The sequence below is a fragment of the Bombina bombina genome, chromosome 2 (assembly GCF_027579735.1).
Source record: "Bombina bombina isolate aBomBom1 chromosome 2, aBomBom1.pri, whole genome shotgun sequence".
NCBI classification, from domain to species: Eukaryota; Metazoa; Chordata; class Amphibia; order Anura; family Bombinatoridae; genus Bombina; species Bombina bombina.
The window spans coordinates 339,550,416-339,576,938 of record NC_069500.1 but is presented as its reverse complement, the minus strand read 5'-3'; the positions used below and the strand labels follow the sequence as shown (position 1 = coordinate 339,576,938).

At 38.5% G+C, this 26,523-nt stretch overlaps 1 protein-coding gene across 1 annotated transcript in view; it reads left to right on the top strand.

Annotated features, from left to right (window-relative positions):
- RPH3A (rabphilin 3A) overlaps positions 1 to 26,523 on the top strand; it is a 496,507-nt gene that overhangs the window by 324,576 nt on the left and 145,408 nt on the right. Inside the window, exon 8 of the mRNA XM_053701695.1 lies at positions 8,627 to 8,797. Within this exon, the coding sequence (XP_053557670.1) occupies positions 8,627 to 8,797 (171 nt within the window). The remainder of the gene's footprint in view (positions 1 to 8,626; positions 8,798 to 26,523) is intronic.

Below are 26,523 nucleotides of genomic sequence, written 5' to 3'. Positions count from 1 at the left end.
TTTGTTCTTTTGATATCTATTGTTGAAAAGCATGGAGGTAAGCACATGTTTAAAGCACTGTAGGGCATCCATTTTGCAAAAATGTCATCCATTTGCAAGAGCAGTCGATGGCAGCACTATTTCCTGCCATATAGTGCTCCAGAACCCTACCTAGGTATCTCTTCAAGAAAGAATCACAGAAGAACCTTTGTGGGTTTCATATCACGTTGTCTTATTTTACATAACCCTCCCTTCCCAATAAATCCTGCCTCATAACAAAACTGCATTCATATAACAAAAATGTAACCATCTGTCTTGAGCACCTTTCTTCTCCTAGCTTTCACAGACACAGGGTACCCCAGAGACTGATCAAAGCTGCATATGGAGTCATTCATTGCTGAGGGGTTATTAGTTTAATGTTTGATTAGAGAGGCAAAACTTTAAAAGTCCCCCCTTCTTCATCTGAAACTTTTCTTATTTAACTGCTTAATTAACTATTACTTTGTATAAGAGTAGTGCATATAGCATAGTCCTTACACTTTGTATACACATTATTACATTTTCATAAATACATACATGCATGAATGAGTTAAATGCATGGCATTTGATGATGGTTTCTGGCATTAAATACCATGATCATTTATTTTACCTCATTTTGATTTTGGGTCATCATAAAAGAAATCTATTGTGTCTGCAAAAGTCATACAATGACAATGATATATGTCTGATCAAAGTCATTATGAGATATGACCTGTTTTCTTCTCTGTACAACCTGAAAGCATTTCTGGATTTTAGATGAAAAGATTAATGTCATGGTGACTTTAGCTTTTCTTTGATGTGCTGGCTCACTGCTGTGTCACATAACTAACAAACAAGCTAATCATAACTAGCACTATCATAGTATGTAGGGTACTTTCTACTAGGAAAGGGGATACATAGCACTCTAAATTGCTGTGCGGTGTTTAAACTTTAGACAGCCCCAGTTACACTTCTTCTTTTCATGTTTAATTCCTGACTTTAACAAACTGATATTCTCTGTTCTTTATTGTGGGATTCATCACTCATTGCTGGATTGTATCAATGTGCTTAGTTTTCTACTGTTGTTGATTGGCATGCACATTGAAAACCAGTATTATTATTTTGTTCTCTAAATAGCCAGGGGGATATATGATTGATTGTTTTTATTTAAATTTTGTTTAAGCATTTTTACTTTAAAATTGTTTTTTAATATACAGCTGTGGCAGAATGCTGGAACAGTCATGCTAGACAGATTTAAAGGAAGACAGATGGTGAATGTGCTAAGATGATTTTGAAAACCAATGGAATCCAGCCTCCATTGTTTTTCATTGTTTTCCATTGTGTTTTCCATTGTTTTTTATTGTTTTCCATTGCTTTTCATTGTTTTCCATTGTTTTTCATTGTGTATACTGGGATTGGCAGTCCCTGATGAATCTGAGCCCCAGGTGGATGGGTGCTGTCTCCATGGATAGCATTTGACTTTGATGATTTTGAAGTGCACCAAGTATCATGTTTTTTTTACAGGGGGCCAGATTATCTAAACCTGCAATTTCAGACTTAGGCCTAGATTTGGAGTTCGGCGGTAAAAGGGCTGTTAACGCTCCGCGGGCTTTTTTCTGGCCGCACCATAAAATTAACTCTGGTATCGAGAGTTCAAACAAATGCTGCGTTAGGCTCCAAAAAAGGAGCGTAGAGCATTTTTACCGCAAATGCAACTCTCGATACCAGAGTTGCTTACGGACGCGGCCGGCCTCAAAAACGTGCTCGTGCACGATTCTCCCATAGAAAACAATGGGGCTGTTTGAGCTAAAAAAAACCTAACACCTGCAAAAAAGCAGCGTTCAGCTCCTAACGCAGCCCCATTGTTTCCTATGGGGAAACACTTCCTACGTCTGCACCTAACACCCTAACATGTACCCCGAGTCTAAACACCCCTACCCTTACACTTATTAACCCCTAATCTGCCGCCCCCGCTATCGCTGACCCCTGCATATTTTTTTTAACCCCTAATCTGCCGCTCCGTAAACCGCCGCAACCTACGTTCTCCCTATGTACCCCTAATCTGCTACCCCTAACACCGCCGACCCCTATATTATATTTATTAACCCCTAACCTGCCCCCCACAACGTCGCCGACACCTGCCTACACTTATTAACCCCTAATCTGCCGAGCGGACCTGAGCGCTACTATAATAAAGTTATTAACCCCTAATCCGCCTCACTAACCATATCATAAATAGTATTAACCCCTAATCTGCCCTCCCTAACATCGCCGACACCTAACTTCAATTATTAACCCCTAATCTTCCGATCGGAGCTCACCGCTATTCTAATAAATGGATTAACCCCTAAAGCTAAGTCTAACCCTAACACTAACACCCCCCTAAGTTAAATATAATATTTATCTAACGAAATAAATTAACTCTTATTAAATAACTTATTCCTATTTAAAGCTAAATACTTACCTGTAAAATAAATTCTAATATAGCTACAATATAAATTATAATTATATTATAGCTATTTTAGGATTAATATTTATTTTACAGGCAACTTTGTAATTATTTTAACCAGGTACAATAGCTATTAAATAGTTAAGAACTATTTAATAGTTACCTAGTTAAAATAATAACAAATTTACCTGTAAAATAAATCCTAACCTAAGTTACAAATAAACCTAACACTACCCTATCAATAAAATAATTAAATAAACTACCTACAATTACCTACAATTAACCTAACACTACACTATCAATAAATTAATTAAACACAATTCCTACAAATAAATACAATTAAATAAACTAGCTAAAGTACAAAAAATAAAAAAGAACTAAGTTACAGAAAATAAAAAAATATTTACAAACATAAGAAAAATATTACAACAATTTTAAACTAATTACACCTACTCTAAGCCCCCTAATAAAATAACAAAGCCCCCCAAAATAAAAAATTCCCTACCCTATTCTAAATTAAAAAAGTTACAAGCTCTTTTACCTTACCAGCCCTGAACAGGGCCCTTTGCGGGGCATGCCCCAAGAATTTCAGCTCTTTTGCCTGTAAAAAAAAACATACAATACCCCCCCCCAACATTACAACCCACCACCCACATACCCCTAATCTAACCCAAACCCCCCTTAAATAAACCTAACACTAAGCCCCTGAAGATCTTCCTACCTTGTCTTCACCATCCAGGTATCACCGATCCGTCCTGGCTCCAAGATCTTCATCCAACCCAAGTGGGGGTTGGCGATCCATAATCCGGTCCAGAAGAGGCTCCAAAGTCTTCCTCCTATCCGGCAAGAAGAGGACATCCGGACCGGCAAACATCTTCTCCAAGCGGCATCTTCGATCTTCTTCCATACGGAGCGAAGCGGCAGGATCCTGAAGACATCCAGCGCGGAACATCCATCCGGACCGACGACTGAACGACGAATGACTGTTCCTTTAAGGGACGTCATCCAAGATGGCGTCCCTCGAATTCCGATTGGCTGATAGGATTCTATCAGCCAATCGGAATTAAGGTAGGAATTTTCTGATTGGCTGATGGAATCAGCCAATCAGAATCAAGTTCAATCCGATTGGCTGATCCAATCAGCCAATCAGATTGAGCTCGCATTCTATTGGCTGTTCCGATCAGCCAATAGAATGCGAGCTCAATCTGATTGGCTGATTGGATCGGCCAATCGGATTGAACTAGATTCTGATTGGCTGATTCCATCAGCCAATCAGAAAATTCCTACCTTAATTCCGATTGGCTGATAGAATCCTATCAGCCAATCGGAATTCGAGGGACGCCATCTTGGATGACGTCCCTTAAAGGAACAGTCATTCGTCGTTCAGTCGTCGGTCCGGATGGATGTTCCGCGCTGGATGTCTTCAGGATCCTGCCGCTTCGCTCCGGATGGAAGAAGATCGAAGATGCCGCTTGGAGAAGATGTTTGCCGGTCCGGATGTCCTCTTCTTGCCGGATAGGAGGAAGACTTTGGAGCCTCTTCTGGACCGGATTATGGATCGCCAACCCCCGCTTGGGTTGGATGAAGATCTTGGAGCCAGGACGGATCGGTGATACCTGGATGGTGAAGACAAGGTAGGAAGATCTTCAGGGGCTTAGTGTTAGGTTTATTTAAGGGGGGTTTGGGTTAGATTAGGGGTATGTGGGTGGTGGGTTGTAATGTTGGGGGGGGGGGTATTGTATGTTTTTTTTTACAGGCAAAAGAGCTGAAATTCTTGGGGCATGCCCCGCAAAGGGCCCTGTTCAGGGCTGGTAAGGTAAAAGAGCTTGTAACTTTTTTAATTTAGAATAGGGTAGGGAATTTTTTATTTTGGGGGGCTTTGTTATTTTATTAGGGGGCTTAGAGTAGGTGTAATTAGTTTAAAATTGTTGTAATATTTTTCTTATGTTTGTAAATATTTTTTTATTTTCTGTAACTTAGTTCTTTTTTATTTTTTGTACTTTAGCTAGTTTATTTAATTGTATTTATTTGTAGGAATTGTGTTTAATTAATTTATTGATAGTGTAGTGTTAGGTTAATTGTAGGTAATTGTAGGTAGTTTATTTAATTATTTTATTGATAGGGTAGTGTTAGGTTTAATTATATCTTAGGTTAGGATTTATTTTACAGGTAAATTTGTTATTATTTTAACTAGGTAACTATTAAATAGTTCTTAACTATTTAATAGTTATTGTACCTGGTTAAAATAATTACAAAGTTGCCTGTAAAATAAATATTAATCCTAAAATAGCTATAATATAATTATAATTTATATTGTAGCTATATTAGGATTTATTTTACAGGTAAGTATTTAGCTTTAAATAGGAATAATTTATTTAATAAGAGTTAATTTATTTCGTTAGATGTAAATTATATTTAACTTAGGGGGGTGTTAGTGTTAGGGTTAGACTTAGCTTTAGGGGTTAATACATTTATTAGAATAGCGGTGAGGTCCGCTCGGCAGATTAGGGGTTAATAATTGAAGGTAGCTGTCGGCGATGTTAGGGAGGGCAGATTAGGGGTTAATACTATGTATGATAGGGTTAGTGATGCGGATTAGGGGTTAATAACTTTATTATAGTAGCGCTCAGGTCCGCTCGGCAGATTAGGGGTTAATAAGTGTAGGCAGGTGTCGGCGACGTTGAGGGGGGCAGATTAGGGGTTAATAAATATAATATAGGGGTCGGCGGTGTTAGGGGTAGCAGATTAGGGGTACATAGGGATAACGTAGGTGGCGGCGCTTTGCGGTCGGAAGATTAGGGGTTAATTATTTTAAGTAGCTGGCGGCGACGTTGTGGGGGGCAGGTTAGGGGTTAATAAATGTAATACAGGGGTCGGCGGGGTTAGGGGCAGCAGATTAGGGGTACATAAGTATAACGTAGGTGGCGGTCGGCAGATTAGGGGTTAAAAATCTTAATCGAGTGGCGGCGATGTGGGGGGAGCTCGGTTTAGGGGTACATAGGTAGTTTATGGGTGTTAGTGTACTTTAGGGTACAGTAGTTAAGAGCTTTATGAACCGGCGTTAGCCAGAAAGCTCTTAACTCCTGCTATTTTCAGGCGGCTGGAATCTTGTCGTTAGAGCTCTAACGCTCACTTCAGAAACGACTCTAAATACCAGCGTTAGAAAGATCCCATTGAAAAGATAGGCTACGCAAATGGCGTAGGGGGATCTGCGGTATGGAAAAGTCGCGGCTGAAAAGTGAGCGTTAGACCCTTTAATCACTGACTCCAAATACCAGCGGGCGGCCAAAACCAGCGTTAGGAGCCTCTAACGCTGGTTTTGACGGCTACCGCCGAACTCCAAATCTAGGCCTTAGTTTTTCTCACCGAACTTCGCAAGAGCAGTCCTGGCAGAATTATTGAAAAAACAGGCAGTCCCTGCGAGTGGCGAGATGTCTCCTATTAAAAGTAATGGATCTCACTGTAAAGTGACATTTCACTCCGTAAAGTGAAGTTAGCAGTGAGCAAGGGTGGCGCACATTAAAAATGAAATCCTGCAGCCAATATAAATCACATTACACTGCTTTCTGCGTATAGCATTCATATGCATGTGTTTGTCTATTAGGGTTATAAGTATTTTGAGTGTTTAGAGAAAAGCTTGCCATTTTAGTTGACAACAATTTAGAGAAACAATTTTACATATGCCCATGGAACGGCCATGTTCAGCCACTTTTTCCGAAAAAACAACAATTACGCTTTGTATTTTGTGCATAGTTTTATTCCTGTGTAAATTACATACAAATTTTATGTTTTTAATAAAATACAATTTGGTTACAATTTTTTATGCACCTTAACAATACAACTTTTCCCTGCTTATTTATGTGAATAGTTCAATTATTCACTTTGTATGATGTTGGGGAAATTGAAGTACTGGGGTAATGGGGAAATTGAAGTACTGCCGAGCATTCTTTAATAACCTCGCCAGCCCAGAGAGCTTTAGATCATCGGACCCTAAGGCATTAAGTGAAAATACAGATACCCTCCCTACTTGTCAAATGGTACCTTTAGTGTAGCCTTCTCTGGGGCCTCCTCTGCCCCGTCACCACTTTCTGTTGGGGTACCGCAAGGCTTTGTCCTCGGTCCCCTTCTCTTCTCAATCTACACATTAGGTTCCCTAATAAAGTCCCACGGGTTCCAATATAGATTGTATGCCGACGACACCCAAATCTACTTCTCTGCACCAGACCTAGCTCCTTCCTTACTAACCTGTGTCACTAACTGTCTTTCTCACATCTCTTCCTGGATGTCCACTCACTACCTCAAGCTAAATCTCTCCAAAACTGAGCTCCTTATTTGCCCTCCTTCTTCCAAAATCTCCACCCCCAATCTCTCTATAACTGTTGACAACTCCATCATTATCATCATGTCTTGGGGTCACACTTGACTCAGATCTTTCTTTCACTCCTCACATTCAGTCCTTGGCTAAATCCTGCCACTTCCACCTTAAAAACATCTCTAAAATTAGACATTTCCTTACACAAGACACAACTAAGATTTTAATCCACTCTCTCATCCTTTGCCGCCTCAATTACCTCAGTTGTCCTCTCTGGTCTCCCCAGCTGCCACCTAGCTCCTTTACAATCCATAATGAATGCCTATGCCAGGCCCATCTTCCTTACACGTCGCTCTTCATCTGCTGCACCTCTCTGCCAATCCCTTCACTGGCTTCCTCTTGCCTCCAGGATTAAACACAAAATTCTCACTCTGACATACAACTGCACTGCTCCCCCCCTATATCTCAGTCTTTGTCTCCAGATACTCTCCCTCCCGTCCCCTTTGCTCTGCTCATGACCTTCTACTCTCCTCCTCTCTTGTTACCTCCTCACACTCCCGCTTACAGGACTTCTTCAGACTGGCTCCCATCTTGTGGTACTCTCTGCCTCTCTCCACAAACCTCTCCCCTAGTTTTGAAATCTTCAAGCGCTCCCTAAAGACTCTAGTGCTCAGGAATGCATACAACCTACCCTAACCTTTCTTTATACCGTTGCCTCTCCTCCATTGCTATCCCCTTGAACCCCCTTAGCATGTAAGCCTAAGAGCCATGCTGTTTATAGATCACCTTCTTTAGAGTTGACTACAACAGTGCGACTCTTTGAAGGGTCCTCTACCTGTCTGATCTATATAAATGTTTCCTTGTATTCTGCCTATGTTTATAGCGCTGCGGAATCTGTTGGTGCTCTACAAATAACCGCTAATAATAATAATAAATGCAAATTACAAGTGACTGATTATTGCTACTGTGAGCTTGTGGTAGCAATTAGCACTACGAAAATTAAGTTATTAATTATTAGATCAGATCTCTGATTCATTTTCTACTTGTGTCCCCATATGTCCCGAAAATAAATGATAAGGTTCATTTTCTTAAAATAAATATTGTAGCAACTTTACTTTTTTTATTAAAAAAAACCAGCATGAAGCAGTTTTTAGGGGTTAAAGTAAGCGGGTGTTAGAAAAAAAACGGCACTGAAAAGTGCCTTTAAATTGGGGTCTATGGGGACTGTGGTATTCCTATAAATATATATATGTATATGCTTATATACATATATTTATGTGTTAATATATGTATATACACATATAAACAGATAAATATATATGTATATATTCATATACATATATATTTCAATTTGCTTCCCATGACTGCACGACTCACCCCTTTGCTGCACAAGGTTTCCATTGGAGCCTATGGAAGCATGCTCTCTTGAGCGCAAAGCTTCCCAGAAATGCAAATGGATTGCGCTAAACTTGTAATACAATTGCACATGGAGCGCAAATATCTTGCTCACGTAATTATTGTTAAAAGCAAAAAAAAATGTTTTGTCTTAAGGGCTAAAGTTGAGAAATACCACCTTAAATGTTTAGATTAGGAACATCACTAAGACTATGCCAGATAACCTTGGTCCATGCATCAAGTTTTTATATGCTCAGATATAAATCATTTTGATGCCAGAGGGATTCAGAATCATAATAAACAATGGATTTATCTCTATATCTCAGCAGTGTAATTAAATAGATTATTACTGTACATTTGTTGATTGATTGATGTCAAATCTATGTAATCAAATATTCTGTTACTCTTATCTTCCAAGACAAGAAAGCTATTTGTGTAATAATTCTAAAAAAACAAAGCTTGTATACTTCCAGGCATGGAATCAAACGAAGCTCCTTCTGGAAGAGGAAATTACCCCCCTCCTGCTCGCAAGCAGCCAGAAGCAAGAATGGCTCCAAGTGGTGGTGAATATGCAGGCGCCGATCTAGAAGGCAGGGACTCTCCTTCCAGCAACATGGACAATGAGAGTAACAGAAGTCCTGGAGGTTTGAAATCTTTGTGTCTATTTTGGAGTTGTGGGAATTTCTTTCTGCAACTATTTATATGGAAAAACAATATTTGATAAACTTGCCCTTGTGTGTTGTGGATTGTCATTGTGTTAAAAGAAGGCTTAATAGGATGCAACAGAATAGGAAATGTCATATTTTATTCATCTGATCACAAACCAATATAATATTAAAAACAATTTAACACTCCATAAATTTGAACGAAACATAAAGCAACTTTATAATTTGTATTAATTATTTATTTTACTGACTTTTGTTGTTAAATACCATGTTTTTTTGTTAACATTGTGCTTTATAAAAGTTTATCTAATAATTGTTCTACAAAATTTCACCATTAACCCTTTCACTACCGGGACTTCCAGACAAAAACTTGCCCAAAATACCAGAGCATTTTTAGCATTTTTGCTATCACTCCATTGAAACAGAAATGTTGTTGTTTTTATTTACCTATCAAATCTATATATATTTTTAAAGTAGCCAACCCAAGGTATTGATCTAGGCCCATTTTGGTATATTTCATGCCACCATTTCACCGCCAAATGTCATCAAATAAAGAAAATTGGTACTTTTTTCACAAACTTTGGGTTTCTCACAGAAATTATTTACATACAGCTTGTGCAATCATGGAAAAAATGTTTGTAAAAGTTTCTCTGGGATCTCCTTTGTTCAGACATATATGGCTTTGCCATTTCTTTTTGGTAATTAGAAGGCCACTAATTGCAGCTGCGCACCACACTTCTATTAATCCCGACAGTGAAGGGGCTAATTTGGTATCTTAAAAGGTTAATTTAAGATTTAGTGTAGTGATTAGCCTCCCACCTAACACTTCCTACCCCTGATCCCTCCCAAACAGCTCTCTCCCCCCCCCCCCCCCCCCCCCACTGGCAACTAGGGATGAGCGATGTGTTTATATTCGAATTCGAATGTTAGATCGAATGTTATTGTAGAAATTCGATTTACATAATAGAATGTTAAGAACGAATATTCTTAAAAATTCGATTTTCGAATGTTATTTACAGTTTTCGAATGTCACATTTGAATTCGAATGTTACTTTCGAATTCGAATATTACATTTATAAAACACAATTGTAGACTAGAAACACTATTTCGAATGTCACATTCGAATCGAATATCACATTCTAATTTGAATATTACATTTATAAAACACAGTATTAGACTAGAAATACTATTTCGAATTTGAATGTCACATTCAAATCGAATATCACATTCAAATCGAATATCACATTTGAATCGAATATCACATTTATTAAACACTGTTGTAAACTAGAAATACTATTTCGAATTTGAATGTCACATTCGAATTCGAATATTACATTTAAAAAACACAGTATTAGACTAGAAATACTATTTTGAATTCGAATGTGACATTCGAATTTGAATGTCATATTCGAATTCGAATATTACATTTAAAACACAGTATTAGACTAGAAATACTATTTCAAATTCGAATGTGACATTTGAATGTAGCATTCAAATTCGAATATTACATTTATTGAACACAGTGGTAGACTAGAAATACTATTTTGAATTTGAATGTCACATTCGAATTCGAATATTACATTTAGAAATTGAATGAATACATAGCTAAACATTCTATTATTCTAACGAATATTTTCGAATTTCATTGAAAAATTCGAAAACGAAAATTCGAAAATAGAATGTTAGAATGTTATATAAACATTCAAAATTCGTTTTGAACGAACAAATGTATAAAAATTCGTTTTAACTTTCAAATTTTTAGAAACATTCGCCCATCCCTACTGGCAACCCTCATCTTAGGTACTGGCAGACAGTCTGCCAGTATGAAAAAATAAGCCTTGCCTTTCTTTTTTTTAATCAAATATTTTTTTAGACATTTTTATATTTTCTGCAGTGTAGGATTCCCCCTTACCCCCCAACCTCCCTGACCCCCTTCCCCAAACAGCTCTCTAAACCTTCCCCCTATCATCCACCATCATAGGTACTGGCAGCTGTCTGCCAGTACCTAAAAACTGCATTTTTTTCAAAATGCTTTTTTTTAAAATTATTATTATTATTTTTAGCTCCCTTTCTGTAGCATAATGTCCCCCACCTCACCCCCACTCGCAATCTGTTTGTTAAGGGACCCTCACACCCCAGATCCCCTTTTATGTTCTATAGCTGCCCAGTCCCTTTATGTTTATTTTTTCCGTAGGTAGGGTCCTCCCACTCTCTTCCTCCCGCCTCCCCTGCTGGACCACCCACCCGCCTTCATCTCCCACCGGCACCAGCAATGATTGTTACAGACGGTGACACACACAGTGTCACCATCTGTAACGATCAGGCATCTTCCTTCATATGAAGCCGGAGCACTGATCACGTTCCGGCTCCATATAAGGCAGATGCTTGAAGCTTCAGGAGCTCCAGATCTTGGCTGTAACTTAACAGCCGAGAGTGCTGGAGCCTCCTAAAGCAACAAAGTATATATACAGTATAAAGTACCGCACAACGTATATATATGTCCTATTGGGTGAAGAGGTTAAAGTCTATGGGGATTTTTGTAGTTAAATCATTTAGGGCCAGATTACCAGTGGAACGCTAACAGTTACGCGCAAGTGACAAGGGGTATATTACTTGTGTCTGTGTTCGTCAGGTTTTCCGCTTTTATTACAAGTTGAAAGTAAAAGTACAGTAACAACACCAATAACCAGTAATAACACCATCTGAAAACAATTATTAAAAAATATAGCACAAAAGTTATTAAAACTCAGATATGAGGTCTCAAGTGTTAGATAAAAAGAAGTCAGGCAAAGGGCTTTAATATACAGATACTGTACATACATATGTAAATATGTACAGTTGTAATCAAAATTATTCAACCCCCACTGCAAATCAGGTTTAATGTCAAAATTTACAGATTTTCAGCTGTTTGCAATGAACAAATCAAAGAAAAGCAATTGGAATAGCTCAACACAATGAATGCTTCAAGTGGTTTCCCCAAATTAAACTGAAAATGCAACTTTTAATGAATTCTTCAGTCTCAAAATTATTCAATCCCTGAATCAAGGGCTTCTTTAGTTGCACCAGGTGTGCTGTAAATTTTGACAATAAACCTGATTTGCAATGGGGGTTGAATAATTTTGATTATAACTGTAAATATGTGTGTATGTATATCTGTTTCTATGTGTGTACACATGTATTTATATGTGTGTATATATACATTTTTTATATATATATATATACATACATACATACATTTATAAACGTATATATAAGTGCATTGGAGCCCTAGATGAAAACATATAAAAGTATATTTCACACAGTGAGGCCTATTTAACAAAGGTCCGATGGACCTGATCCGACAGTGCGGATCAGGTCCGACAGACCTCGCTGAATGCGGAGAGCAATACACTCTCTGTATTCAGCATTGAACCAGCAGTTCTTGTGAGCTGCTGGTGCAACGTCGTCCCCTGCAGAATCGGCCGCTAGCAGGGAGGTGTCAATCAACCCAATCGTACTCGATCGGATTGAATTGTGGCGATCTCTGTCTGCCTGCTCAGAGTAGGCAGACAGGGTTATGGAGCAGCGGTCTTTAGTCCGCTGCTTCATAACTGCTGTTTCTGGCGCTCAAGCTCCATTTGGAGCTTGATAAATGGGCCGCAATATGTTCTATGTATTTCTAAATAGATATTCATGTATGTATGTGTATATAAATATATATAGGTGTAAATGTGAATATTTGAAAAAAGAAAAGAGCGCACTAGGCTAGGGGTAATCTAAATAGGAGATGTATGTTGTTACCACAGACTTAGAGGCCCATTTAGCAAGCTCCGAATGGAGCTTGAAGGCCTGTGTTTCTCGCCAGAAACACCAGTTATGAAGCAGCTCTGAGCAGGCGGACAGACATCGCCGCAATTCAACCCGATCGAGTACGATCGGGTTGATTGACACCCCCTGCTGGCGGTCGACTGGCCGCAAATCTGCAGGGGGCAGCGTTGCACCAGCAGCTCACAAGAGCTGTTGGTGCAATGCTGAATACGGAGAGCGTATTGCTCTCCGCTTTCAGCGAGGTCTGTCGGACCTGATCCATACTGTCGGATCAGGTTCGACAGACCTTTGTTAAATAGGCCCCTTAGTCTGTTCTTATTCTGATCGTAGGTATTAAAATTGTAACAGTTACAACAGTTCCTAAATAAGCAGGAAATTTACAAAGAATCTGAAACAACAGTTCCTAAATAAACATGTAATTTACAAACGGCTAGATTACGAGTTTTGCGTTTTGAGTGAAAAAGCTTCATAACGCTGCTTTTTCACTACCTCTGTTATTACGAGTTTTGCAGATATATCTGTACCACACACTTTTTTGTCCGTAACGCAACGTAACTACCGCAACTTTCAAAAAGTCCTTTTTCAATGGCGCTGGTATTACGAGTTTGCCTGTCCGGCCAAAAAGTGAGCGGTACAGCCCATAACTACAAGATCCGTACCGTAAACTGAAAGTCACTAGTTATGGCTTTTAGGTTACAAAGCCGTAACATAGAACTCATAACTAAAGTGCTTAAAAGTACACTAACACCCATAAACTACCTATTAACCCCTAAACCGAGGCCCTCATGCATCACAAACACTAAATGATTGGAACAGCCAATAGAATGCAAGCTCAATCCTATTAGCTGATTGGATCAGCCAATAGGATTGAAGCTCACTCCTATTGGCTTATTGCAAGAATTCTATCAGCCAATCGGAATTCAAGGGACGCCATCTTGGATGACGTAATTTAAAGGAACTTCAGTGTACGGCTAGGACCGTATGAAGAGGATGCTCCTCGCCGGATGTCTTGACGATGGAGCCGCTCCACGTCGGAAGGATGAAGATAGAAGATGCCGTCTGGATGAAGACTTCTGCCCACCTGGAGGACCACTTCTTTCCACTTGGATGAAGACTTCTCCCGGCTTCATTGAGGACTTCTTGCCACTTGGATGAAGACTTCTCCCGGCTTCGTTGAGGATGGATATCCGGTTTTCAAAAACTGTAAGTGGATCTTCGGGGGTTAGGTTTCTTTAAGGGTTTATTAGGTGGGTTTTATTTTTAGCTTAGGCTTTGGACTGAAAAAGAGCTAAATGCCCTTTTAAGGGCAATGCCCATCTAAATGCCCTTTTCAGGGCAATGGGGAGCTTAGGTTTTTTAGATAGGATTTTATTTAGGGGGTTTGGTTGTGTGGGTGGTGGGTTTTACTGTTGGGGGGTTGTGTGTATTTTTTTTACAGGTAAAAGAGCTGATTTCTTTGGGGCAATGCCCCGCAAAAGGCCCTTTTAAGGGCTATTGGCAGTTTAGTTTAGGCTAGGGGGGCTTTTTTATTTTGATATGGCTATTAGATTAGGTGTAATTAGTTTAAATATTTGATCATTTATTTTTTATTTTGTGTAATTTAGTGTTTGTTTGTTTTTGTAATTTAGTTGATTGTATTTAATTAATGTAATTTATTTAATTGTAGTGTAAGGTTAGGTGTTAGTGTAAGACAGGTTAGATTTTATTTTACAGGTAAATTTGTATTTATTTTAGCTAGGTAGTTAGTAAATAGTTAATAACTATTTACTAACTAGTCTACCTAGTTAAAATAAATACAAACTTGCCTGTGAGATAAACATAAAACCTAAGATAGATACAATGTAAATATTAGTTATATTGTAGCTAGCTTAGGGTTTATGTTACAGGTATTTATTTAGTTTTAAATAGGAATTATTTAGGTATTAATTGTAATTTTTATTTAGATTTATTTTAATAATGTTCAAGTGGGTGTTAGGGTTAGACTTAGGGTTAGGTTTAGGGGTTAATAACTTTAGTATAGTGGCAGCGACGTTGGCGGCGGACGATTAGGGGTTAATAAGTGTAGGTAGGTGGCGGCGATGTTGGGGCGGCAGATTAGTGGTTACTAAGTATAATGTAGGTGTCGGCGATGTCGGGGGCGGCAGATTAGGGGTTAATAACTGTAATGTAGGTGTCGGCGTTGTCGGGGCGACAGATTAGAGGTTAGTAAGTGTAATGTAGGTGTCGGCGATGTCGGGGGTGGCAGATTAGGGGTGTTTAGACTCGGAGTTTATGTTAGGATGTTAGGTGTAAACATAACTTTTCTTTCCCTATAGGCATCAATGGGGCTGCGTTACGGAGATTTACGCTCCTTTATTGCAGGTGTTAGGCTTTTTTTTAGCTGGCTCTCCCCATTGATGTCTATGGGGAAATCGTGCACAAGCACGTAAAACCAGCTCAAAGCAGCACTGGTATTTGAGTGCTGTATGGAGCTCAATGGAGCTCAACGCTGCTATATTGCCTGCTGACGCCGGGTTTTTGAAAACCTGTAATAGCAGCGCTATAGGGAGGTGAGCGGTGGAAATAACTTGCAAGTTAGTACCGAGCCGCTCATATCGCAAAACTCGTAATCTAGCCGAAAGAATCTGATAATCCTACTTCTGATAGTTAATGTAAGAAGTGACAAATAAGAAATGGCAACAAATGTTTCAAATACAAAAAATTATTTAATAAGGAGTATGTCTATATAATAAAAGTTCTTTCAATGACAATGCATGCATAAACAGAAAAAAATTAAAAACAAAAATCAAAATGTAAAAATATGGCCACCTTTTAGATCCACCTTTTAAAATGATTAAAAACAGCTTACTTTCAACTAATAATAAAAGCTCAAAAAGCTTACTTATAGCGCAGTTCACACTTGAGCAGGAGCGTTAAATAGCGTTCCACTTGTAATCTGGCCCTTAAAGGGACAGTCTACACTAAAATTGTTATTCTTTAAAAAGAGAGATAATGCCTTTTCTAACCATTCCCCAGCTTTGCACAACCAACATTGATATATTAATATACGGCTAGATTACGAGTTGTGTGTTAGGGTAAGAAAGCAGTGTTAAGAGGTCCTAACGCTGCTTTTTTACGCCCGCTGGTATTACGAGTCTTGAAAGTTTAGTGTCACCGCACACTTCTTTGGCCTTACCGCAAAACGATTTATGTAAACTTTGTAAAGTCTTTTTTCTATGGGACTTCCATAGCGCCGGTATTACCAGTCTGTCCTGGGAGGCCAAAAAGTGAGTGGTACACCCTACCCTGTCAAGAGTCCTAACGCATTTAAGTCAGTAGTTATAAGTTTTATGGTACAACGCCGTAACATAAAACTCATAACTAAAGTGCTAAAAAGTAGACTAACACCCATAAACTACCTATTAACCCCTAAACCGAGGCCCTCCCGCATCGCAAATACTAAAATAAAAAGTTTAACCCCTAATCTGCCGCTCCGGACAACGCCGCCACATACATTATATGTATGAACCCCTAATCTGCTGACCCAAACATCGCAGACACCTACATTATATTTATTAACCCCTAATCTGCCACCCCCATTGTCGCCGCCACCTACCTACACTTATTAACCCGTAATCTGCCGTCCCCAACGTCGCCACCACTATAATAAACATATTAACCCCTAAACCGCCACACTCCGCCTCGCAAACATTAGTTAAATATTATTAACCTCTAATCTGCCGGCCCTAACATTGCCTCCACCTACCTACATTTATTAACCCCTAATCTGCCGCCCCCAACGTCGCCGCCACTATATTAAAGTTATTAACCCCTAAAACTAAGTCTAACCCTAAACCTAACACCCCCTAACTTAAATATAATTTAAATAAATCTAAATAAATATTCCTATCATTAACTAAATTATTCCTATTTAAAACTAAATACTTACCTATAAAATAAACCCTAAGATAGCTACAATATAACTAATAGTTACATTGTAGCTAGCTTAGGGTTTATTTTTATTTTACAGGCAAGTTTGTATTTATTTTAACTAGGTAGAATAGTTATTAAATAGTTATTAACTTTTTAATAACTACCTATCTAAAATAAATACAAAAGTACCTGTAAAATAAAGCCTAACCTAAGTTACACTAACACCTAACACTATACTATAATTAAATAAATTAACTAAATTAAATACAATTAAATATATTAACTTAAATTAAATTAGCTAACGTGCAAAAAAAACCCCAAAACACTAAATTACAGAAAATAATAAACAAATTACAGAAATTTAAACTAATTACACCTAATCTAATAGCCCTATTAAAATAAAAAAAGCCCCCCCCCAATAAAAAAAAACCCCTAGCCTAAACTAAACTACCAATAGCCCTTAAAAGGGCCTTTTGCGGGGCATTGTCCCAAAGTAATCAGCTCTTTTACCTGTAAAAAAAAAATACAAACAACCACCCCAACAGTAAAACCCACCACCCGCACAACCAACCCCCCAAATAAAATACTAGCTAAAAAAACCTAAGCTCCCCATTGCCCTAAAAAGGGCATTTGGATGGGCATTGCCCTTAAAAGGGCAGTTAGCTCTTTTGCAAGCCCAAACCCCTAATCTAAAAAATAAACACACCCAATACATCCTTAAAAAAAACTAACACTTACCGGGAGACGTCTTCATCCAAGCCGGGCGAAGTGGTCCTCCATACGGGCAGAAGTCTTCATCCAAGCCAGGCAGAAGTGGTCCTCCAGACGGGCAGAAGTCTTCATCCAGACGGCATCTTCTGTCTTCATCCATCCGGTGCGGAGCGGCTCCATCTTCAAGACAGAGCATCCTCTTCTTCCGACGACTAAAACAGAATGAAGGTACCTTTAAGTGACGTCATCCAAGATGGCGTCCCTTAGATTCCGATTGGCTGATAGAATTCTATCAGCCAATCGGAATTAAGGTAGAAAAAATCATATTGGCTGATGCAATCAGCCAATAGGATTGAACTTTAATCCTATTGGCTGATGCAATCAGCCAATAGGATTGAGCTCGCATTCTATTGACTGATTGGAACAGGATTTTTTCTACCTTAATTCCGATTGGCTGATAGAATTCTATCAGCCAATTGGAATCTAAGGGATGCCATCTTGGATGACGTCACTTAAAGGTACCTTCATTCTGTTTTAGTTGTCGGAAGAAGAGGATGCTCCTCGTCGGATGTCTTGAAGATGGAGCCGCTCCGCGCCGGATGGATGAAGATAGAAGATGCCGTCTGGATGAAGACTTCTGCCCGTCTGGAGGACCACTTCTGCCCGGCTTGGATGAAGACTTCTGCCCGTCTGGAGGACCACTTCGCCCGGCTTGGATGAAGACGTCTCCCGGTAAGTCGATCTTCTGGGGGTTAGTGTTAGGTTTTTTTTAAGGGTGTATTGGGTGGGTTTTAGTTTTTTAGATTAGGGGTTTGGTCTTGCAAAAGAGCTAAATGCCCATCCAAATGCCCTTTTTAGGGCAATCGGGAGCTTAGGTTTTTTTAGATAGTATTTTATTTGGGGGGTTGGTTGTGTGGGTGGTGGGTTTTACTGTTGGGGAGGTTGTTTGTATTTTTTTTTACAGGTAAAAGAGCTGATTACTTTGGGGCAATGCCCCACAAAAGGTCCTTTTAAGGGCTATTGGTAGTTTAGTTTAGGCTAGGGTTTTCTTTTTTCTTTTTGGGGGGCTTTTTTATTTTAATAGGGCTATTAGATTAGGTGTAATTAGTTTAAATTTCTGTAATTTGTTTATTAATTTCTGTAATTTAGTGTTTTGCTTTTTTGTACTTTAGCTAATGTAATTTAATTGATTTAATTGTATTTAATTTAGTTAATTTATTTAATTATAGTGTAGTGTTAGGTGTTAGTGTAACTTAGGTTAGGTTTTATTTTACAGGTACTTTTGTATTTATTTTAGGTAGTTTATTAAATAGTTAATAACTATTTAGTAACTATTCTACCTAGTTAAAATAAATACAAACTTGCCTGTAAAATAAAAATAAACCCTAAGATAGCTATAATGTAACTATTAGTTATATTGTAGCTAGCTTAGGGTTTATTTTATAGGTAAGTATTTAGTTTTAAATAGGAATAATTTAGTTGATGATATGGATATTTATTTAGACTTATTTAAATTATATTTAAGTTAGGGGGTGTTAGGTTTAGGGTTAGACTTAGGTTTAGACGTTAATAACTTTAATATAGTGGCGGCGACGTTGGGGGCGGCAGATTAGGGGTTAATAAATGTAGGTAGGTGGCAGCGATGTTAGGGCCTGCAGATTAGGGGTTAATAATATTTAACTAATGTTTGCGAGGCGGGAGTGTGGCGGTTTAGGGGTTAATATGTTTATTATAGTGGCAGTGACGTTGGGGGTGGCAAATTAGGGCTTAATAAGTGTAGGTAGGAGGCGGCGACATTGGGGGCGGCAGATTAGGGGTGAATAAATATAATGTAGGTGTCGGTGATGTTGGGGGCAGCCGATTAGGGGTTCATAAAGTATAATGTAGGTGGCGGCGGTGTCCGGAGCTGCAGATTAGGGTTTAATAATTATAATGTAGGTGTCGGCGATGTCGGGGGCGGCAGATTAAGATTAGGGGTGTTTAGACTTGGGGTTCATGTTAGGGTGTAAACATAAATTTTATTTCCCCATAGGAATCAATGGGGCTGCGTTAAGGAATTTTATGGTGCTTTTTGGCAGGTGTTAGACTTTTTTTCAGCTGGCTCTCCCCGTTGATTCCTATTGGGAAATCGTGCACGAGCACGTTACACCAGCTCACCACTGACTTAAGCAGCGCTGGTATTGGAGTGCGGTAATGAGCAAAATTTTGCTCAACGGTCACTTCTTGTCTTTTAACGACGGGTTTCTGAAAACTCGTAATACCAATACCACCTGTAGGTAAGTGAGCGGTGAGTGAAAACTGCTCATTAGCATCGCATAGCCTCTAACGCAAAACTCGTAATCTGGGTCAATGTTTATAGCATTTAAACCTCTAAATTTCTGACTGTTTCTAAGTCACTATAGATAGCCTTTTATCACATGCTTTTGTATTTGCTTTTCACAACAGGATACTGCTAGTTGATGTGGGTGACATAGATAACAATGTGTTCATGCCCGGGGAGATATTTAAGATTTAGCACAACACAGTACTAAATGCAAGTCAATAGATAATAAATCATGTCATGTCATTAGGGGCTGTCAGAAGATGCTTAGATACAAGGTAATCACAGAGGTAAAAAGAATATTAATATAACCATGTTGGTTATGCAAATCTAAAACAATAAAAATTATATTGTAGACTGTCCCTTTAATAAGCTGGTCTAAAGGATTGAGATGTACCCTATAACTCATTGAGTTGTTGCAGCCTACCTTGACCTCTCTAGACTTTACAATTTGCATCTGACCATTTTTTTAGTCAAAGTGATTGAAAATGGCTGAACATCCCTTAGTCTCTCACCTCCCTATGACAAGTTCAGACTTGATTGGATAAGCCTGTACTACTAAAACAACATTTAATGTCTGATGGACTTTCCCTAAACATCAGTCAGTAATACTATTGCAAGATTGAACAGGAGACATGGACACATCAATAGTTGGACCCCATGTACATCTTTACAAACAAATGAGCTGATTTGCCAAAATTATACAGCTCATTTCCTGCCCTTTTTATATTTGGTGGCAAATGGTAGGAATGATGGAGCCGACAAATTAATCTGTTTGTCGGCTCGTACAGCAGATGAATCTCCAACTCTTTGTCTAGTTTGCGTTTTCTTATCTACAGCATACTTAAATACACAATCTTTGCTCCAAACATTCTGTCCTGCCAGCTCTAAAATAGCTGTTTCCCTTACAAATGTATGAGTTTCTGTGATACATAACATGACATAACACCCTGTCTGAAGCAAATACAAACCAGTATGCAGTACTGTTCTGTATTAACGTGTATTCACCTTTAGTTTTAAAAACGTTATGTTTATTAGTGAGTAACAGCATATGAAGTCCCCTCTGGTTTTTTTGAGTTTAAATGTTGCAAGCTTGTGTTCTCAGGGGTGAATATTCTACTCATTTTGTATTGGGATACAACAAATATGACAAAGAGAGGATAAGCTAAGGGCTACACACAGTACTACTTGCAGTATCTGACAAATACACAACACAGTTCAGCTGCAAAAAAGGATGAAAATGAAAAAAACGCAACAGCTATTTTTTTTTACACACTAGCCCCATTTACAAATGTATCATATTTCCAATGACTCTTGTGACAGCACAATGTTCAAAAATCCATGAACATCCATAAGAGAGAGAACAGAATGTTAATTATATTATCCTTCTGTTTTTACTTTTCAAACTTATTTCCAGCTTAAGCCCCTGCACCTAAGTTTTATAAGATAATTCTAGAGATCTGAACCCTTTCTTGATCTCCCTCTTTTTCAGAATTCCATGTCCATAGGTTATCCTTTACCATATGCATTGGCTGCCATCTAAAAAACATTATCACTAGTGAGCTTTCTTACTCAGAACTTGCAGCATGACCTGAACAGGGAGATTTCCACTTATTGTTGTTAATTTTGCATAGCTGCATCTAACTAGGAAGCTTCTCATGATATTAACATGAACACCCCTGTTTTTCTGCAAACACCCTTTACATTTTCAACACACAGCTTACTTGGGAGCTGGACCTGCTAACATGTGCTCACCTATCCCAGAGGCTTTATAGTCCTTCAAGTCAGGATATAATACAGAGAGAGAGCAACCAGAAATACCATAATGCACTGTATCTTTTTGTGTAGCCAGTCTTTAATACCATACAAGGAGTCTACCAGTCCTGTGCACTCTGAGACAGTCCAGAGACAGTGTTGTTGGATAAACACTGTGATAAAGGTGCCCCAAGTGATATGCATTGTTTTAAGGTCTGTTGTGGCCTCTAGACAATATAAAGGAGTACATAGGTTATGTGTGAAGAATGTAGTCTGTTTACATGTTTATGGCATGAAGATGTTTTATTGTTTTTTGAAACTACAGCTGGAATTAGGCAGGTGCAGGGAACCAAGGGTCTTACCTAGGATCTGTGGGCATATAGCTGGGCTAGATTTGGTTCTGGTCGGGTTTCTGTGGATATATTTGGTGTATAAGGTAAACAGCTAAAATACTACTCTGGTAGTTTACAGCAGGCTGTTACCTGTATTCATTGATACGTTTTTGGACATCTTAATTCTCTCCAGCCAATTTTAAGGTTTAGAACTTCCCCTGCCTAGCATCCATTGTTGCCTACCACCCCCCAAACATGAAAGAAGGCTGGTGTAAGATGGGAGCTGTGGTCAGGCAGTGGTTGAAATGGCTTCCATTTGCATTACTACCTTGCCAGTGGGGGCGGTAGTTATTCCCTCCAGGGAATTGCACGGACCACATTTTTGCATACATTGCTCAAAAAAAATTAAAAGGGTACATTGGTTATAAACCTTTTGTGTGTCTAATTTTGAGGACTAGGAACAACCCTCTCTAACATGTGAAAATGAGGCACATGGGGGGGGGGGGGTAATCTTGTAAAGATGGACAGGTGGGACTTCCACAGTTGTAGGTAACACCTTGCTTGGAACATCTGTTAACCTATCATGCTTAAATAATTATACAGTTTCCCAGTTTGTTTGAAATTAGAGAATTAGATTCCAACACACTTAGAAGATGTTTCACCACAAGTGGACCCTTTTATATATTTACTCTTTATTATTATCTACATTTACCTACATTAATACTGTCTATGTGGTAACACTATGCACAGTAAATATAGAAAACATAAAATCTCCTCATCAGGCAAAATAATAGCCAAAAAGGTTTTTTTTTTATAAATTAAATAAAATAACATTGGCACAGCTGTGACATTTTTTTCATTTAAACTTTTAGACCTGTTGCTTTATTACTAATTGTTAGCTGAACAGATGTCAAGCTAGTTGCAGTAGATGTAGTTATTTAGTTTTAGTCCCGTGTGTGTATACGTGTGTGTAAATAGATAGGTAGATAGGTAGATAGATAGATAGATAGATAGATAGATAGATAGATAGATAGAGATATATATTATATTTTTTTTTATTTCAAGAGGGAACCATTTAATTTGTAATGCCAATCCTCCAAAATTAGACACTCCATCATTTTGATTGTTAAGCAGCAGGATATCTCCAATTCTGTATCCATTAAATCAACGTCTTCTCAAAAGGATGCTAATGTGAAGCTTCCAGTGCCTTTCTAATCAGATTCAATTGTTCATATGCAAAAATCATATGAATGACTTCATCAGTACAATGAATAATGTATCATCATCACAGGAGCAACTTAGTGGCTTAATTGTGTTTAATGTGGTTTCTTCATAGCTTCATTAGAACCAAGTTATTTTATTCCAGAATGATATAAAATAACATCCATTTCCCAAGCGATCACAGTGACTAAAATGTAGTTCCATCTGCTTCAGTCTGTCATGTTGGTTTATCTTAAGTGGCTGAAAGATTTTTAAGAGGGACAAAAGAGACACAACTTAGAGACTCATTGAAACACATTTTTATAGTGTAATGAGTTATCGATTTATTGGCAGGAAAATACCAGTTAAAAATACTGAAAATTATTTAGTAATATATCTGTTTCATAATCTGTTATGTGACACAGATACCTCATTCACAATATTCTGACAGCCACACTAACTCTCTAAACCTTCCTGATCAATTCTCCCTGTCGTGTTGCTTGTTTTTATCATGCTTCAAATAAAACTGAAATCTGTAGACAATATTAACAGTCTCCAGTGAGTCTCAAATTAGTATAGTTCCTATATCATTTTATGCAGCTTTAAAGACAAACCTCTCCTCTATTAATGCTTAGGGCTCCAGGAAACAAAAGAAGAATTATAGTAACCGGAGAGAATGGAGTGACTAAAGAGGTTATTACTAAGCATAGGCCAAAGCAACCCTAAAAAACTCTTTAAACATGCACTTTACTCTCTCAAAACATGCTCTGCCTTTTTACTTTGTAATCACTGTTATTTCAACTTACAGCAACTATTGTGGTGGATTTTAAAAGTAGCTCCTATAGACTAACTCCATAAACAAATATCCTAAAACCTGAGGGCCCAATTATTTAACATTTGCCAAATAAGATGGGAAAAACCATACTAACATTTGCATGGGGACTGCTTTTAGGGATTGGTTTTAAACAAAAACAAAAGGGGGAGGGCTGCCCCTACAAGTTGTGAGATGTTTCCTATATAAAGTAATGAAGCTAGCTGGGGAGATAGCAGTTAGCAGGGAGCAGGAGGCACCCTTTAAAATTTAAATACTGTAGCCAATACAAATCAGATTACTCTGCTTTCAGTGTATAACAGTGCAAATCACCTCTATTTTCCAATGCATATATTTTTCAATTGAGGTAATAAGTGTTTTGAGCATTTTGACACAATATCGCCACCTTTCAGTTTGTAAGATAAAGCTGCAAGATCTGCAAAGGGAAAATGGAGGAAAACCTTCAGCTATTCCCATGGAACTCCCCTATTCAGCTCACTAGTAGAGGCAGGAAAACTAATTTTCGCAGTACATTTAGGGTTATCTCCATTTTTTATTTATTATTTATTATTTTACTGCTCTAACTCTAATCTTAACTCTGCTTCTTATCTTACCTAAGCCTAGATTATGAGTGGTGCGCTGTTACTTTCAAGCGAAAAGGGATTTATTGCGGATTTTTGCACAAATCGAAAGTCGCAAGCATATTGCAAGTTAAAAGTAAATGCATTCGCTTGAGCGCAGTTGAATTTAACATGCACTAGGATAGCGCAACTTCACATCGCTGGTTAATTGTTACGCAAGTCAAACAAGTTACACAAAACACATCAAAAATACAGTTAAAAGTACAGTTGCACTCATAATAACACTTTTTAGTAAAAAAAAAGTTACAAAAAATTACATTCAAAAAATTATATTCAAAAAATTATATGATGTCTCAAGTGAGTTTTCAGAAGAAGAAAAAAGGCCTGCAAAGGGCTTTAACATAGAGAGACAGACATACATACATACACAGATTGCCAAGACCCTGAAACTGAGCTGCAGTATGGTGGGCAAGACCATACAGCTGTTTCACAGGACAGGTTCCACTCAGAACAAGCCATGGTCAACCAAAGAAGTTGAGTGTACGTGCTCAGCGTCATATCCTGAGGTTGTCTTTGGGAAATAAACGTATGAGTTCAGCCAGCATTGCTGCAAAGGTTGAAGGGGTGGGGGGTCAGCCTGTCAGTGCTCAGACCATACGTCACACACTGCATCAAATTGGTCTGCATGGCTGTTGTCCCAGTAGGAAGCCTCTTCTAAAGATTATGCACAAGAAAGCCTGCAAACAATTTTCTGTAGACAAGCACACTAATGACATGGATTACTAGAACCATGTCCTGTGGTCTGATGAGACCAAGATAAACTTATTTGGTTCAGATGGTGTCATGGGTGTGTGGCGGCAACCAGATGAGGAGTACAAAGACAAGTATGTCTTGCCTACAGTCAAGCATGGTGGTGGGAGTGTCATGGTCTGGGCCTGCATGAGTGCTGCCGTCACTGGTGAGCTACAGTTCATTGAGGGAACCATGAATGCCAACATGTACTGTGACATACTGAAGCAGAACAAGATCCCCTCCGTTTGGAGACTGGGACACAGGGCAGTATTCCAACATGATAATTACCCCAAACACAACCTCCAAGACAACCACTGCCTTGCTAAAGTAGCTGAGGGTAAAGGTGATCGACTGGCCAAGTATGTCTCGAGACCTAAACCCTATTGAGCATATGTGGGGCATCCTCAAATGGAAGGTGGGCGTAAGGTCTCTAACATCCACCAGCTTTTGGATCAGATCTCTATGTGGCTGGAAGTGTACTTACTTTCAAAACCCTCAATCGATATGAGGTAAGAAGATTGTATCAGTCTGGCACCTCCCAGAATATGGATCAGGATGTCTGTGTATGTGAAAATCTTATGATTCCCAGGCTTGTAGCTTCAGAAACTTTCAAATTCAGAGTTCCACACTCCATGGTCTCCCCTCCGTATTAGGCAGTCATCTTAGCAGACAGGGAAAAACAAAAGCACAAACCAGAAAAAGCTCATAGCGTTAAACCGTTTATTAAAATATAAAACAGATTAAAACAGGAGGGCTATACAACTCGCACTTTAAAACCTCAGCACTATGAGGTATGTATCAAGCAGTGAAAGCCTCCTAACAGCTAAAATACATGAAGTAAATCAGCCTTACTAAAGATATCAAAAGAATCTCAATCTGGGTGAGGCATACCTCTGATGAAGAAGGGAATTTTATTCATTTATACCCCTTCGAAACGCGTAAGGTTTAAGAGGCTTCTGGCGTCACCCAGATTGGGATTCTTTGGATGTCTTTTGTAAGGCCTTGTCTAGCTGACCAACCAATAATTCACTTACACCATAGTAAAGTACGTAGAAAATATAAGTGAACCTGTAATACAAGCTCATTTACACTTGTCCCTAATTTGCCACAGCAATATAAGATTAGGAATATGCATTATAAGAGTTATATCCCTGAACTGCTCTTCTTTTGCACAATCTTTTAAATTGGGTCATTAAATCAAAAGCATTAAATTATTTTAAAATGTATTTCAGTTATTCAGCTGTGAAATACTTAAAGGGATAGTAAACCCAAAAAATGTATTTTATTATTCAAATAGAACATACAATTATAATTACTATTCTCAAATTTGCTTCATTCTCTTGTTATCCATTGCTGTAGGAACATCATCACACTACTGGCAGCTTGCTGAACACATCTAGTTAGCCAATCACAAGAGAAAAAAGTGTGCAGGCACCAATTAGAAGCAGCTCCCACTGGTGTATGATATGTGCATATTCATTTTT